This window comes from Anopheles stephensi, chromosome 3 (genome assembly GCF_013141755.1).
Source record: "Anopheles stephensi strain Indian chromosome 3, UCI_ANSTEP_V1.0, whole genome shotgun sequence".
Taxonomy (NCBI): Eukaryota; Metazoa; Arthropoda; class Insecta; order Diptera; family Culicidae; genus Anopheles; species Anopheles stephensi.
Window position 1 is genome coordinate 9519522 of NC_050203.1, and position 17633 is coordinate 9537154.

At 44.5% G+C, this 17633-nt stretch overlaps 1 protein-coding gene across 21 annotated transcripts in view; it reads left to right on the forward strand.

Annotated features, from left to right (window-relative positions):
* Positions 1-17633, forward strand: part of LOC118513057 (protein alan shepard) — a 191341-nt gene that overhangs the window by 162897 nt on the left and 10811 nt on the right. For 16 of the 21 annotated variants that reach the window (XM_036058385.1, XM_036058393.1, XM_036058386.1 and 13 more), the window contains 6 exons: positions 3388-3626; positions 8392-8450; positions 8752-8876; positions 16710-16881; positions 16978-17345; positions 17413-17583. In XM_036058385.1, the coding sequence (XP_035914278.1) occupies positions 3388-3626; positions 8392-8450; positions 8752-8876; positions 16710-16881; positions 16978-17345; positions 17413-17583 (1134 nt within the window). The remainder of the gene's footprint in view (positions 1-3387; positions 3627-8391; positions 8451-8751; positions 8877-16709; positions 16882-16977; positions 17346-17412; positions 17584-17633) is intronic. The other 5 variants (XM_036058388.1, XM_036058405.1, XM_036058391.1 and 2 more) reach the window with 3 other exon arrangements.

Consider the following 17633-nt stretch of genomic DNA (forward strand, 5'->3'; position numbering starts at 1 on the left):
GAATTACAAATAAGCTCCCCATCAAGAGGGCTTCGATTTTGAAACATTTAGTCAACTGACGTTCTAGGAAAAAAGTCAAACATAACAAGGACTTTTAGATGATTTCACTAGAACAACATCATTGTAAGTAACGAACGCTGTTTAAGGCACATTGAAGGCAACTTTCCCAGAGGATGTTACAATTGTAGCACTTAATTTCACACAATCAACGTCACAAACCACGTCTCCTAAGGCTCCACGGAGACGGCCTGAATGGACTTTACGGACTGGGCCGTCCGGTGCTATTCTCATGACATGATCGGCTTTCGGTGCTATTCTCATCTGAAAGCATCGCATCGATCGCATCAAATGTAGCTTGGAGGGTTCCATTGTTATACCGCACATACGGGGCCAAAGATCCTTCTGAGCATCGTATTATTTGTTTAAATTATATGCGACTATTGTGATATCATCCGAGAAATGTTCCCCAAACGTTATAGCATCTGACCTGAAGCTGTTGTCATATCAGTCGCTGCCATCGCTCAAACTGGTGCTATACTTTTAAAATCAACTGGAAAACCCTGTTTTTGAATTTTCTTGCAAAAGTGCTTTAACTAACCTTAAAGGCAATTCAAAAAAACGAAAGCAATGTTTCATCAATCCAGGCAACTAAATAAATACACACACGTGCTACAGTGCTCAATACGTGGAATTAAAACGATTTGACCTTTACCATGGCGGGGCAGAGAGTACATCACAACTGACAGGACGGAAAATTGGAGAAGAAATCTGTCGACCGGTGTTGCGTTGTTCACACTTCGATGTGACTGGCGGCGCCCACACAATGCCGACCGTTTCTTCATGGTAGCTCCTGATTGCTTCCCCTTATTAAAGATTTCCTTTTTTAAATCAAACCATAAAATGGAATTTTTCTACGCGTTCGATACTGTTCGCGAAAAAGAAAACTTGCTTGGAAATGTGTATTCAATGTGAACTGTTAAGAGTATAAAGATTTTAGTTTCCTTCCGACCAAATGCAAATCAAGTACCACTCTAGCAGCGCCATAATGCGTCATTCTATTCCAATGCAGAACAGCATTCACGGAAAACGAGATCTCTAGTCAAAGCCCATGGGAAACACTACTGACGTCACACCTGGTTTAAGTAAATCGTTCACAAACGTACAAAGCGCGCGCAGCAGTTGCTCGATCAGGACAAATACAATCGAATAAATATTTTAGCATCTGCGAGCGAACAAATTCCTTCGCGTTCGAGCACCATCGTCACATACACTGCATACTGATGAAGGGATTCTCGAGCGCATTTGGTGGCGGCGGCGCATACAGGGAATTTTGCCACCGCAGAAGAGCACCTTTAAGGGTTGGGGTTGGATCGGAAAGACAAGCATCTCGGTTGGTCGGTGGTGAACCGGTGGTGAAGTTTTTAAAAAATTCCACCCGAGACGAGTCAGCCGGTAGTTGTCATCGTGCATGTGAATTCCGGAAGGATGTAGGTTCCCCCAGTCGGAACATCACTTTTGAGTGAAAAATAAAAGGAAAATCGAACAATTTTTCCTATAACTATAAAACCAAAGTCTTGTGAGCTGATATTGGGATAAAAGCCGTTATAAGTCCTACCAGACTCCAGAGGCGGAGGAATCCTGAGCATATCAAGAAAAAGTGATGGGGCATTCGTCTCTCACTCAAAATCTCACAACGACTTACAGCACACCGGAAGGAAAAAGAACCACAGATGACCCTTTTTTTGCTGTTGGTGTATTGGTTCATATTTTTATCCTCCACAAAATTCGCCATTTCCCAAAAAAAAAAGCACAAAAATGTATATTATTTGATGTTACAATCACGCTCTCTCTCTCTCTCTTTCTCTCATGTCCTGTGAAACATACTTACAATTTTCCTTTGCTCAGTTCTTCTTTTTTGCTGCTTTTACTGTTGGAAAGTTTCCTCCAAAAGTTACTCCACCAACCAAAAACCCGATATGCCTATGTGCTTTTGGAGTGTTTTTTTTTTCCTAAACTCGCCTGTGTCTGGAGTTGTAAGTTTCTCAAAGTTGCTCTTTTCGCCATATCCGCCCCATACGTTAAGAGGTAGCCTCGTGGCGGAATTCGTGGAAATTCGATTTGGGAGAAAAGCCTCCCCGCCGCTGTCTTCGTTCTCTTTTTGCTTCCAACGAGTTCGTGAGCAATCGGGAAGAAAGAGGCGCTGAAGCGAAAAAATGTTTTATTAAAATTTTCGAATTAATCAAGCGCGGGGGGGAGCATCAAGGCATCGGAGGAGTCACTTCCCACTTCCCCCGCTTTGTCCATTTCCCGAAGGCGTTTCGCTTTGCTGTTTATTTCTTTCTGGTCTGTGTGTGTGTTTGGTACCAATTTTCTAAACCGTTTCAGGCAGGCCTCTTTTCCCAGGAAGCGTCTGATCTTCGATGGCGTCGAAAGCACAACACACCCAAGCGGAATGCATATCATCCGACAGGCTGGGTGTAAACTGTGCAAAGGACCGGCTGTAGGTTCCGTTCCGAGCACACACACACACACTTCAAAGCACAATAACAACTGATGCAAGATTCATTAGTTTCTCCAGTGTGCTTCCACTATTCGCGGTCCACTGATGTTTGTTGTTATTAATCCCTAGCCATTGGGGCCCTTGTTCGTGCAGCGTAGCCAGTAGTCAGAACGGCTGTATCCTTTAAAGTTCTGAGATGGAAGTTTACAGATATATTTTTTCCAGCGTTGCTCAGCTGGGTTGGCGCTTCAGTTAAGGAGCTGAATTTTGTTGGAATTTTGATGATCATTGTTTTAGAAAATTATTTTAGTTTCCTTATGACTGGAAACTTAATGAAAGGCTGAGATGTGTCACAATTTTTAAAGCAAATTTAGTGGATATTATACAACAGATAATAGAGCTCCAAGAGCTCCATCCAGGTGCGGCCCGATGGTAAAGGCGTCAACGGTCTTCCGGTCTTCATACGACAGGACCGGGGTTCTAATCTCATCCGGGCTGTTCCCCCATAGTGAGGACTGACAATCCAACTACGTGGTATCATTAAGTCTAGTAGGCCATAAATGACTTAAGAGGTCGTTAGCCATAGAAAAGGGAGAGAGAGTTCACTCAAGGAATTCATTTGATGTTCCCTATCCTGTCAAACTAACTGGAACTAGTAGTTTCCCTTTTGGTAGGCAAGGATCAGGAATTCTTTGCTGTCTTAATATCTCAGGAAATGTCCTTTAATTTCTCGAACTTGTGGAAATGGGAGCCTCCGAATATCCGGTCAAATACGCGAATTCCTGGTACCAGCAAACAACACACCAAATGCCATTTTTAAAATCTGCTCGAACCCACCAAAAAACTAATATGCACCGTACCTGTCTCCTTCTTCTTCAATCTTCCAGTACGGACAGCGTGTGCCGACAGCAGCGTCGCCCAGCAACACGAACTCGAGCAGCTCGTCCAACACCGGTTCGCAGAGCGGCACCCTGAGCACGAGCCTGAGCAACACGACCAACACAAACAACACGATGGGTCCTAGCAACACGCCACAGCAGACGGAGCAGCTGTCCAAAACGAACCTCTACATTCGCGGCCTGCAACAGGGCACGACCGACAAGGATCTTGTCAACATGTGTGCACAGTAAGTATTTGCTAGCAAAGATGAAAATAGGACCCGGGAGCGCGGTGGAAACATCCTTGCAAATAATGTCAACAATCGCGCGCGTATGACGTGTGAGGGCGTGATCTGATGTGATTAGCATTCAGAGGGTTGCGCCACGCCGGTTGGTGGTTATTCATATTTCACAACGAGCTTGCGTCAGTCGGTCGAGCTGAATTTAATGGAGGTTTTAACTTACGGGACATGTCATCTAAAATGATTACAAGAAAAGGGGTTTATTGTCCTGGAATAGGCCAGAGATCTTGATGCTTGATCCATGATTGTTTCACAGCGAAGCATTCCTGCCCTTATTTATAGGAACCGAATTCTTCGGAAGAGTTATCAATCAGTACAACTGAATCCAGATTCTTCATTTAAAGCTCCACCAACCAAGCGTTATCGATAGGGGTTTATGGTCGGCGATTTAGTAGTGCTTAGTAGTGCCTTTAACTATCGAACCATCCACACCGCACACCAGCATCAAAACCATGCTCCAGTAATTTTAATATCACCACCAAAAAAGCCACTACCAATCCAGGCATTAACTGTGAGGTTTGTGGACGACGAAAAAAAAGCAGACAGCAAAACCCCCAAATGCTCCCTCAGTCGCCGAAAACCTGTCCGGAACAAAAGCTCACGCTTCTCGAATGATTGCGCATAAATGTCATCAATCGTGCCGCACTTTATGAGCGGGCCCCAAACCATCGCTAATGGGCGCGTAAGGCTTCACGAACCACACGCAACGGTGGGCATCCACCACCACCACCAAATAATAGTAATACATGAGATGAGATTGCACCACACACACACAAACACCTCCTGTACAGGAGATATCCGGAACCGAATCTGTTCGAAGTTCAGAGGCTCAGCACTGCTCACTCCACCCGGCTGTGGACCGGTCGGGTTTTGTGGAACAATAACTCTAAATGAGTTTTCTCGTCTCGTCTGCCCTGCCCCAAGCCCGGGGGTTTGCCGTCGTTAATATTTGGCCACCCCGGCCACCCCCCCCCCCCCCCCCTTAGTTGGGGCCACCGTGTTTCGTTACAGCAATGAGAGGCAACGGCAGCAAGGATACACCGCCAGCTCCTGCTCATTTGCCAGCGCGCTGCTGTGGCTGGTGGAGGAGATCCACTGTGTGTACGCCGAGGGTGAGATAGGCAGCGAATGCCCACAAATCCCACAATCAATCTTTTATTCATGCGAAGCATGGAAATTATGCCATGGTTGATGTTGGTTGCTGCCGCTCCGATCTCGGCTGAATGGCTGCTCGTCTGCATTTCACAAGGGCACAATATATACATATTCCGAGACCCAGTAGGTTAGGGCACCGGCAGACAAGATGCGGACAAGTTGGTGCTACCATCCTTTTTTCCTTTACCGAACGACTTATCACGGCGCTAAACATACACGAGGAAGAGGAACAAGTATGCGTGCAATGTGGCCGTCTCTGGGCAACTTTTCCTGGAGGGCTGCGGAATGCGTCCAATATTTGGTGCCGGGCGAAGGTGACAGGAAATCTCATCGATATTTCACACATACTCAGCGAGATACGCTTCGGTTGTGTTGTGGGAATTTGGGTCCTTCTTCCTGCCAAATAATGAACCATGGCGAATCACTAAAAATCGTTCAATAAAGGATCTGTGTTGGCCATTTTTATCTATTTGTTGTATGGCGGATGGTCTTTCTAATATTCTACCGGCGGATGGTCGATTTTTATTGATGACCGTCTCCCTGCTCAAAAAGTCAACTCACGCACGCCAACAGGCACCACGCCCCAACCGTTAGCCGCGTCCATATTGGTGGCATTAATTTGGTGGAAAAGTTCATTATTATGCTCGTCGGCATATTGTGTTGGGGGGGTGTCCAAGACATCCCTACTAGCGCTTCACGATTGGCCGAAGCGCTTTTACCTAGTAGCAAGATAAATTGGGTTCTTGTCCGCACAAAACAATCCCGGCGAAGTGATGATAAGTGAGCAATGTTTACCATTGCTCAATACACTGTTTCCGTGCCGTAATTGATCCGCGGATCGGCAAGATGTGATTTCTTTTTCCGTACGCTTCACAATTTATTCCTCGCGTGCGAAGAAAAGCTCCCGGCTCTCTCTCTCTCTCTCTCTACACACTAATGGCAGCCGAAGGACCATCACAGTCCTGGGCGCGTCAGGACTAAGAGGCTCACATCCGCTTTCCTCGGAGTTCGCTCGGAGCTGTCACCTTGCCCGATAAACGATCGACTTTCGTCAAACACTATTTGCTGCCACTTTGCTCTCCAATAATGATGGCCGTTCGATATATCGCAAGATGGCTTCCGGTGCGCGCGTAGGAAGCTGTGGAGACCTTCCAGGAAGCCACAGAATGGAAGCGCTATAATTAGCTAGTTGGCACTCGGCATTTGCCAGTCGTGCCTTCCGCCACCGTTTCGCAGAATTGCTGTGTCATGCGAAACCAATAACATCTCTGTATGGACGACGGTGCCTACGTGCGTTGCCGAAAAGGGATCAATAAGTAGAGGCGTTCGATGGCTCAATATGGTGGGGAAGTTAAGATAGATTGGTGGAATATTTTTAGTTCCTTTTGCCCAGTATTTGAGTGGGGTGTGAAGAATTATTTCCAGCAAACTTTTACAATAAACAAACAATTCTTCAGTGCTATAAGGTCAAAACTATTAGAGACTACGGAGATGGAGTACAAGAAGTCTAAATAAGCGGAAGTTGTACAAAGCTAAAATCTCATCCAGAATTCAAGATAATTCTCTTGATTTAACAGTACCAGCAGTTAATCACTTCAAACGTTCAAGCCTGACTAAGGGATAAGGACTCACTAAGGATACTAGGAACTCCATCCAAGCGGAAGCATACATAGTCGATAAATGCCCATTATTCGATGTTCGATTTCGATCCGTGCATGCTTTATGCCTGTCCATAATTACCATTCACACCTGACCTGATTAATTATTGATCATCTGCTGTGCATAATTATGCTGGCCATTCTGCTTAGTGAAATGTGTGCCGATTGCATACCTTTAGGCGTCTACTAAACCATTTTTGAGTTTGAGAGGACTTTTACTACTCATTTTTACTTCTTAAGGTACTATTTGCATAAAATGAGCTAAGCAGAAAATTCTTCACCTCGTCTAAGCTTCTAGACACAAAGAAATCTCTCGCTCGTCTCCTCGCTCCAGAAGGTTAAAGGTGAGACGAATCACATCGTCTTGGACGGTATCATCCGTTCATTAGTCACCGGGATGTATTTTCCTACTCGCCGGTCTGCCCATCGTTAGTCATACGAGCCCAAACACCGACCAGCAAGTCCTTCTTTATTACGTTGAATTGTGTATTGTTCTCCGTTGCACTGTGTGCAGCCGGGTCTTGTCTCGCTAATTTGCATTATTTTTCAAAACTAAGCTTCCACTACCTTACGTTGGTTTGGTTTTCCCCGGCTTTTTGCTTCCTATTTTAGTTTTGTTCTCTGTTTTGTTGTTCGCTTCGTTTGCACTAATGCACTGGTGCACTTTTGCACTTTGTTCGACGTTCGGGTCTGGTTTCATATCACCCTGATGTGCTGTTTTTCCTCTATTTTCTCTCTCTCTCTCGCTCGTTCACAATGATAATGTGTTGGCGAGTAGTGTTTATGCTCCCTTAAGCACGGCCAACACCGGGTGGTGCTGCACAACACCGATTCGCCGCTTTCGGTTCGAAATAGGATACGCTTAATTATCAAACCCCTTTCGGCCACCCCCAATTGTTCATGGTACGCTAACGAGTTTTCCCAGTGCGGTCGTCGGCGAGAAAACTCCCGACGAGACTCCGCTCAACCCCGGGCAGCCTTGGCGGTCAGTAGCAGAGCGGGTGGGGCCGGGAAAATTTCGCTACCGGAAATTGTTTACACTTTCAAGTACATCGCTCCAAAATTAATTTCCCATTCATTTCCCTCAACCTACCGCTTTCCCGTTTTTCGGCGCAAAACGTGCTTCCTTCATCCCTTTTTTCCGCTTCCTGTGTGTGTGTGTGTGCGTTGTTGGTTTTATCCACCGTTTTGTTTTACTTTTTCATCTCCCCCCCACACACATCTCTCCCACGTGTTTGGAGCATTTTCCCATTTTTTCTCGGGACTTTTTTATTTGTCACATGCAATTTTCCGAGATTTCAAATTTATTTATTTTCACCCCGTTCGTTGTGAAAATGAGAACAAAAAAAATTAAAAATTGGTTGCATGTGTGAAGCAAACGGAACGTGTCCGGTGGAAAAAAAAACATTAAAGTCCACTCTTTGCACACGGCCACGATGCAGCAGTACGTACGTGTTCCCCCACGGTGGAAAAAGCTCGATCGGCCTAATGGAGGGAAGGGGGGACGATAATGATGCACTTGCAGGGGGGAAAAACGGAAAACCCGGCCGGTCGAACACTGTCTGTTTGGCCATTAATTATTGTCCGATCGTTATTCGATAATTTTCACGAGCGAAACTTCTTCTGCTTGGGGGAGGTGGGATAAAATATTTCTAGCTAATAGCGGTAGGGCACAGCAGTTGACCTTTATTACGGTTTTTTTTTATAGGTTTTAGGGGAAAAAATGAATAATAGTCGTAGCAATTTAAATCATGATTTATGGATTTGAAAATAGTGTTTAAATCTCAAGCGGATTGAAACAATCAAAACGGTGACAGGTTAAATAAGGCTATTTTTAACTCCTTCTCATTAGTATAATTAATACTAAATTGCGATTTCCCTCTATTTTTCGTTTCCAGGTATGGTAACATCATCTCTACAAAGGCAATATTAGATAAAACAACAAACAAGTGTAAAGGTAAGACTCTATCCACAACCGAAACCCATTTTTCTAGCCATCGTACCAGAATTCAAAACAAAACCAACAATCCACCGAACCCCCCAACCCAACATTACTCCAATCAGGAACGGAGCGGTGGGGCACAAGCGGCGAGTACCAATTTGTGCCAACGCTGGATATGGCTTCTCGGGCTCGGAACATGACAAACCGAGGATCGATGATTTTCATTAATTTTTCTTTTTCCCATTTCTCATTTCTACTCTTTTTCTCTTCCCCCCCCCCCTTTCCTCTCTTTTCTCTCCCCTCTCTCTCTCTCTAGGATACGGATTTGTTGACTTCGAGTCGCCATCGTGTGCCGAGGGTGCCGTCAAAGGGCTTCAAGCGAAGGGCATCCAAGCTCAGATGGCCAAAGTGGGTATCTGGGTGCTACATAGGCCGGCCATTGTACGTTTGTTTGCATGCAAGTAATACTTACACTTTCCCCCTGCCCACCTCTCCCCCCTTCCCACCCCCCAAAACTACCCTATTTTACTCTCCGGTTAGCAGAAGACAACCCGTTTCTTTAGCTCTAAACAACAACAAAAACCCCCCCAACACGCCTAACCACAGTAACGGACCGGGAAGGGAACAAACTTACCACACATTTATATTAGCCTGACTTTCCACACGACAAAGGAGGGGAGAAAAATAGAACAATTTCAATACACTCACACAGACACACACACACACACAGACGTAAAAACTGACAAAGGTACCGGACATTATTGACTAAATAGGAAACCGATACCAAGTAATTAACACGAGAACCACAGAGACCCGACGACGACTGACCTAATAATGCTCTACTTCGAGCGTTTTTTTTTTGCTACTCTGTTTTGTTCCTTTTTCATACATTTCGTTGTTTCTTTCTCCATTACACTGCTGTTGTATTACGTTTTCCATTGTTTCTCTGGTTCAACAGTTAATTGTTTTATGCTTTACTGAAATTATTTTACATTTTTAAACAATTTTAGTTGATTGTTTCTGTTTGTCAAATTTTTTCCATCAATATTTTATTATTTTTTTATTTATTTCGGTGATGAATTAGGATGATTTTTGGGCTATGTAAAAAATCTCATAGCCACAAGCAGTATGCACTTATTTTCTAAACAAATTCATTCAAACATTAAATATTTCGCACAAGTTTCTTTTAACCCATCTAAATCATTTTGTGATTTTTGTAACCCTTTACATGCGAATTATGCCTAGAAAATCACACCGAAAATCAGGCAAAACCCTCATCAAAATCCCAAAAGAAAAGAGAAAAATCATCAGCTCATCTCCCCCGTCCAGCAGCTGAAGAAGCCGCTGATCTCTCTCTCTCTCTCTCTCTCGAAAACATGGTCAAGCGAGTCGCAAATAGATTTGAATGCTGCTTTATGTTGTAAGCTAATTTTCACTTCCCACATCATCAGTGGCGTGGGAGCAACAACATAGCAAAAGTGCACAACAACACACAGCCCCCAACAGGAGTTGAAGCACCCGTGGCCGTGATTTGGAAAAGTTTCAATAAGACGCGTTAGAGAGGCAGCGGCAAAAAAGAAGCCACCGAACGACGTCCTCAACAAACACGGTTTGTTTCGGAGGCAAAAAAAAGCCAGGAAAAAGTTTTTCCTGCTTTTCCATGCTTTTTTTCCTTTCTATTGCTCCTAGAAAGGAAACTTCCGGTCTGATCCCTGTTGTTGTTGTTGCTTTTTTTGCTCCAAACACGCTTACAACACACCCAAGCAAACTTGTTCTTCGGACGGGCAAATGCGAAACCAATACACACGATGGAGATGGGGGCGAAACCCTGCGGAAAGCCTTTCCGTTGATTATGTTTAACCAATTTCTCCTAGGTGATGAAAATGCTGCTTCTGCTGCCTGAGTTTCGACTCGCTTTTCCGGCTTTTCTTTTTCGCCCCGGTCCAATTCACTCGTGAATTGCACGTGTACAGCCTTAGAAAAGGAAGAATGAACCGGAGAGCGAGAGCGAGATGGGAGAGAAGGAAGTTTAAACGAGTTAATAATTAATATTACACTTCAATGAAATTTCAATGCACAGCCCCCAGGTCTCCTGTCCTTCAGGCCAAGGAGGGCTAGCAATAGCATCGAATGGGGTCAAAGTTCATGAACCCTTTTTTTCTCGTTGTTTGTACGTGATACGAAGAAAACTGTTGAACCATAGTTCAATAAGAAGCAAATGGAAAACTTTCAATCTTCGCCCTTTGTTGGCTTCATCGTTATGCTCTCATTTTCCTACGAATGTCCACACACACACACACACACATAAACCAGCCCCAAACGTACATCAACTACAAAGACACAGTCTCATAGAACTCACTCGCCCCATACAAACCCATCCAACGATTCGACCATCGATTATCCCGTTTGTATAAAGTATGTGAATTGGCACCAACAAAACAAACCCCTTCAACCTGTCATATACGCACACACACCACCTAACTAACAGCTATACATATGCCCCCCCCCCTTGTTACGGGCACTAGCGGTCTAAGTAACCGAGTAACGCTAGTCAATCTGATCCTGTTGACCCACTAACACATGAGTGGCATGAGTTCACTAATCTAATCGCGCTCTTGATTGTTCCGTATCGTTTTGTTTCACCTAACATCACAATGTTTTGTTTCCTCACACACACACACAGAAAATTTGCTAACAAACATGCTTCCTTTATGTAGATTGTTTCGTTGTGTTTCGTTACGGTTTTTTTTTTTAATAGTGTTAGTTTCGAATTTTATCCCTTCTTCTGTAATTCGATTTTTCTTTCGTGATCCTTCCTCCATTCGTTTCGCCAAGAAGACTTTTTTTTGTTTGTTTAATTTTACTATTATACTAAGAAGTACCCCACGGACAGTTAGTAGGAAAAAACAACAACAACCGTAAACCCGAGCAGACGAACAGGTTTTGCAACCAACCTCCAACACCTTACCTCCACCTTACTCTATATTTAGCCGACCATCTTAAGCAGGACTTAACGGCCATTTTGAAACAAACCAAAAGAAAAATATGGAGGCCAATCATACCCAGAGCAATGAGACCCGTTTTCAGCTGTTTCTCTCCCGACACGACACTGTCTGCGTGTGCGTGCGTGCGTGTGTGTGTTTGTTTGATAGAAATGAACAAAAAAAAAACTCCTCCCCCTTAGAATAGAGACTCCAGTACTCCAACTCTTCCTCAATCGTTTGTTTGTTGCCTAGTCGAGTTGTCAAACGTTTTCCCCACCTCAATTAGTACACCGAAAAAAGAGTTGTTAGTTATCCTAGCGCCTAGAATAGTTGACCTAGGTTGAGTTGAGTTGTTCCAGATGTTTGCGGTTCCTAAAGAAAAAAAAAACTTAGTTCCTTGCTGCTCCCGTGTTCTGGTATAGTGGAGGAAGCAAGCAACCATTTCATTTGGGCCTAGCAGATACAGAGATAGTGTTTTGTTGCTAGTTTTGTTGGCCATTTTTTCGTTGTTCGTTACTACTTCTTGTTAATATAGCTGTCACCCGACAAAGCGTACCCTTGTGCTGCTTCCGAGGACCTACTACTGTAGCTGTTGTTTTGGTAGTCCAGATGTCTGGATTCCTTTTCTCCATCCAACTCTGACCCTCGTTTACTGTACGTCGCCGAATTTGTTTGTAGTCGTCCAATCCTCCCTCTCTCGTTTGTGTATCAATTTATTATACTATAGTAGATTATTGTTATAAATCTCTCGGCTAGAAAATGCTACCAATTCCTTCTGTCCTACTATTTTTCGGCGTGTTTCAATCCAAGTCCCGATACCCTCTGAAGTATTCATAAAATAAGGGTCAAATCCTCGATAACTAGGCAATCTAATTGCTAGAATTGTCCGCGTGTTCTTCAACAGCTCATAATACATAATCTATAACTGGTCCCACCACATCTCTCTTACAACTTTAACTCTGGAATGCATCCTGTAGACGAGGTTTGGCTCAAAATTAAACTAACGCAATCCCCGTACTTTGGGGTGGTCCGGTGGACGAAGCGAAAGCGGCGCTAGTCTTCACACAGCAGAGTGACTATCCAGCTCACCGAAAGCCAGAACTGGCAGGTCGAGACCTCTCGACGTTGTAGTGCCAAAGAGGAAGGAATCTCCGTACTGAGATCTGTATGTTCTGCTATGGGTAAAAATTGAAGCCAAAGCAGCTAGAACTGGCAGGCCAAGCCTTCCTGAGGTTGTAGTTACCACAGAGGAAAAAGAAGAAACAGATGCAAATGATGGACCTCAAAGTTGACAGATGTCAAAGTTTATAGTGTGACAATCTGAGAGCGCCACCTACTGGAAAACGGAGGAAGCATACTATAACTGCTCATGATTTGATATCCCTAAAGGCTTTTTTAATGAACCTGTGGAACGTTGAAAAGAGATAATTAATATATTTTTGTAATATTTTTATGCAGATATATGATACTTAATACGACTCAAACATTTTATTTTTTTTATTTAATTTGCTTGAAGTTGTGCCATAATTGAAAACAAACCCACACACAAATTAATTATTGTCTGTCCAGACTGCTCTTTGTGCTCACTATCCATACGGTAGCGTTACCCGTTAAACTATATAAACCGAGCAGCACCACACACAAAAAAGAAATTGTGCAAAAGATTTATGAAACGTTCCCTCGGCGAGGCTACCTCATTTAAACCCCCGGGTCCCAGTCGTAATCATTTTACGAGAAACGATAAAAAATTACACGATTTGCATCTTTGCACCCTTTTTCCCTGCCTCCCCCCCCCCCTTCCCCTCACATGGGTGGGTGTAATTTTCCAACGCTTTTCCCATGAATCGGTGTAACTGTGTGCTTTACAGCAGTTTACCTCCCGAGATGAGCGCCACCGGACCGGGGGTACACTAGGCATGGCAATAAACTGCAGACAAACTACCACCACCGCGACCATTGTGTGCTCCGAGCTTTATTTAATACCCTGTTACAGGATAATGCCAGCCGGAACGTAAAAGGGGTTCAGGACCAGGGATCAAGCTTAAACTCCAAAAACGGTTACCACCGTACTTGATTTTTCCCGGCGGCGTGTGTTACATCAAGACCGGTTTATTTATCAATTTTACCCATTTTCCCGATACAAACGAACGGGTTGATGAAGGTGAGGGTGGCCAGTAAAACCCGGTCAAACGGTTTGTCAACACGTTAGCCCCTTCCTTAAGCCGGTTGGATTAAATGCACCGATTTTATGCCCGTATCAACGGCGCGCCTTTACTTCCCAAGACCCCGCGTGGCTTTTGACACCGTTAATAGGGGAAACCATGTTGCCTTTTTTTTGTTATGGCCAAGTTGTTACACTTAAACAACGACTGTCAAAAAGGAATAAAATGAAACGCGAACCCACCTCCCATCATCATCGTTTTTTTTTTTATCCCTTTTCCGCTCCATTCCACTAGTCGCCAGTTTTAAAGTCAGCCCCGTTTGTAGTACAGTAAACGTGTGTGAGTTTGTGTGTGTGTGGGTCCTTGAATTCGTTCTCCTTTCGCCTAGTGTATAGTGCCTTAGTACAAGTGTCCTCTTCTTCTGCTCCGTGTATTATCTCCGTGTTTCTGTTCTGATTCGCCTTCCCCGCGTGCCGTTGGTTGTGATCCCGTGCTCCTTGTCCGCGCTTTTTACCCGTTTCTAGGTCCCTGGCGAGTAGCGAGTAGCTTTTTCTACTCTACTTAGCTCTAGCTTAGCTTAGCCACAGTTCGTATTCTTCCCTATTACTTGTGTGTTCCAGGAAGGCCCCACCAGGCACCAGTTTTCTCAAAACTCAAAAGTCATAAATGTAGAACAATCAGCCTATTTTCCGTATCGAACTCTTGTACATAGATAGTGTTAGAGGAAAAGCTAAGGAGTTTAAGTAAACCCAAAAAACAAAAAACAATCTACATATTGTGTACAGTTACACCATTTCGTATACCAGAGACCTCCAGTGGCTTAGCTTGCTGCAGCTAATATGGCCGAAGCGATGCAACAAAGATGGCTCTACTACTACTTATTGCTACACTATTCTTACTAAAACATCTCAACCACAGGAGATGACAGATAGAGAGAGAGAGAGAGAGAGAGAGAGAGAGAGAGAGCAAACGAGGCTAAAAATTATTTAGGAAACCTTAAACACAGTATTAACCAAGTGCTAATCGAATGCTAACTTCATGTAAATCACTGCTCATCTCAATATATGTTGTGCGTATTAATCCTCTCTGAATGAATGTCTCTCTCTCTCGCTCTCTCTCGCTCCTCACTCGAAACTCGTATAGCAAGTCATAATCCTACAATGTGGATAACAACAAGCACTGCAACTGCTGGCAGTTGATCGGCAAAGCTCCAAAGCTCCAATCAGCTGTATTCCAGTGTACCTTAATAGCAGCCTTAATAATGTATAAATGAGAGAAGAAAAAAAAGTAATTTCACGTCAGCGTTCATTGGCCTTCTCACCCTTGCCCGTGAGTGGGGGGCTCCATTGTAGTGATGATTTGAATAGATTTCTTTCTTATAGTGATATTTTGCATTTACAGTGTTGTTGAAGTTTAGTCTAGTACATTGTGTTGCGTTTCGTTTTTTTCATTCTTTCTTATCTAAATCATAAATAGATTTTTATCCATCCCAGCAGTTAATGATAGAAAATGGGGTTTGAATTAGCATTGAAGATAAAAAACAGTATTCACCAAAGCTAGTTTCGTTTTTTCTTGCTGTTATTGTCGAAGTAATCTATAGAGAGTAATTGCGAGCCGAAGGAGAACTCTTTGCTAGTGAATCCGTACAAACAAAAAACTATTGTATAGTGAATATCTATTTTCTTACCTTTTGCGCGCTCTCGCTCTCACACATACACTACACTACTCTCACTCTGTATAATATTGTGCCCTCGTTGTTGTTTTTATTATACATATACATATCTTAACTTAACTTAACAAAAACAAAACTTTTGTAAACTAGCTCTCTAGCTCCTAGCGGCATCTTGTTTACTATCCATATACATATATAAATAGCTCTTTTATACATATTTACCACTTTTCTTTACCACAAAAACCAAACAAACAAACAATAAAAAAAACGTGCATAGTGAGCCGGCCAAATCACCAACTACACCAATTACCAATTAAGAGAAAGTATACATTAACCGAGCAATAAGCGTAGGCATCAGGAGAGTTTCTTGCGTATCTTTTTATCTCTCGAGGCTAGTTGTTCTACACGCTATCAAGGGCTTGTTCAGCCAAGCTTCCAGGCGGGGCGCTAACCCTCGGGGTTCTACTCTCTAGGTCTAGGTCTACCTTAGGCGTAATGTTCCTCGCAGTAGGTCTTTCTCATGGTACGGCGGCCGGTACTCTTCGGAACCGGAGTTCTACTCTGTCGCTCCTCGTCACATAATTCTCTCCTTCCCGCGTTGTTCCTTAATGTTCATCATTGGCTTGCTGTTTCATTGTTGGTTTCATGTAAGCAAACATCTCCTCCTAGACATCGTCCATCAAAGCATCAGATATTGTGCTGCTATTTGCTCGTGATGTACGTCCAGGTTTGTTTGCGAAGCTCGTGATGGGATGATGAAAGTCAAAAGATCTCCCCCAGCATCCATTCACCCTCCCCCCATTGCATCTCTTCATTGACGGCGATCTTCCCAAGAAAAACCCGCGCGTTTCCACCGACCGTGTCTGTTCAGTCTCGCGTCTCAGTCACAGTTTTTTTTCCCCTATATTTCTGTCTCACATTCTGTTTGTCCGTTCGTCCGTAATGTGTCATTTTCCACCCCCCCTTAAAAACCCTCCGAAACGCCTCTTATTTAGCCCTGACCAACCCAACAAAACAATCGCCTTTTTTTGCTCTACTCTTTTTAAAACAATCAACCCCCATTTCTTTCAAATCAGACCAGCGCGTATTAGCGTAAAAGACCATTCGCCTCCTCCAAAAACTGAAACGAGAAACAGCAGATTGCGAGAGCGAACAAGCGAGAGAAAGACAAGGAGAAAGGGAGAAAGAGAGAGAAAGCTTCGCGCAGGCAACTGGGCCGACGGGAGCAAATGCCATACTAATGAATTTTCTTCTCTTCCCATTTCCGTTGCCTCATGTTTTCCCGCGGTGTAATGTTGTGTGATCTTCTTCACGTCAACGAAAACAAAAAACCACAACAACAAAAATACTCGCACACACATACGCACATGCAATTCTTCAACTTTTCCCCACACAAAAAAAAAAACACTTAATGCCAATGAACACACACGCGCCATCAACACGCACGGAATCGCTGGACCCCGCGATGGTGGTGCCGGCTGAGCAGCAACAGGAGCAGGATCCTACCAATCTGTACATCGCGAATCTTCCCTTGAACTACAAAGAGACGGACGTGGAGAATCTGCTGTCCAAGTACGGCCAGGTCATCTCGACCCGAATTCTGCGCGATCAGAATGCACAGTCGAAAGGTAGGTTAGAGATCGTCCCGGGGACTCTCTTCCAAGGACTTGTCACTAATATATCTCTCTCTCTCTCTCTCTCTCGCTCTCGCTCTCTCGTAACAGGTGTCGGTTTTGCACGAATGGAATCACGGGACAAGTGTGAACAGATTATTCAGATTTTCAACGGCACACAGCTGCCGGGCGCGAAGGAACCGCTGCTAGTGAAGTTCGCCGACGGTGGGTCGAAGAAGAAGAACCCGTTCAAGAGTCCGGATCCGAACACGCGAACCTGGCGCGAGGGTGCGGAAGGCATCCCGGTGACCTACGATCCGAACATGCAGCAGAACGGTATCGGTGTGAATGTCGGCACGCACATCAACATGCCGTACAGAGGGTTCAGCACACCGCAGGTCGGCGGATATGCCGTGCCCGGTTCCCAGTGGGTGCCAAGCTACATGATGACACAGGCAATTGCACCGGTTGAGGAGCAGGTATGTGGAGAAGCTGGCGGGTAGAATTCCGTGTCTCACGAGCCTAATCGCGTTCCTTCTTTCCCAGCAATACGTTCAGGTTCCCGCATCTCACCTGAGCGTAGGCACACCGTACAAGACGGACGGTGTGACGCCGGTGCAGCCGCGTGGCGTCTCGATGATCATGTCCAGTGATAATCCAGCAGCCGTCCAGTACGGCATGATGCCACAGCTGGCAACACTGCAGATTGGCTCCTCGGTACGTCGCGTCTATCTCTCTCTCTCTCTCTCTCTCGGCCGGCCACTTTA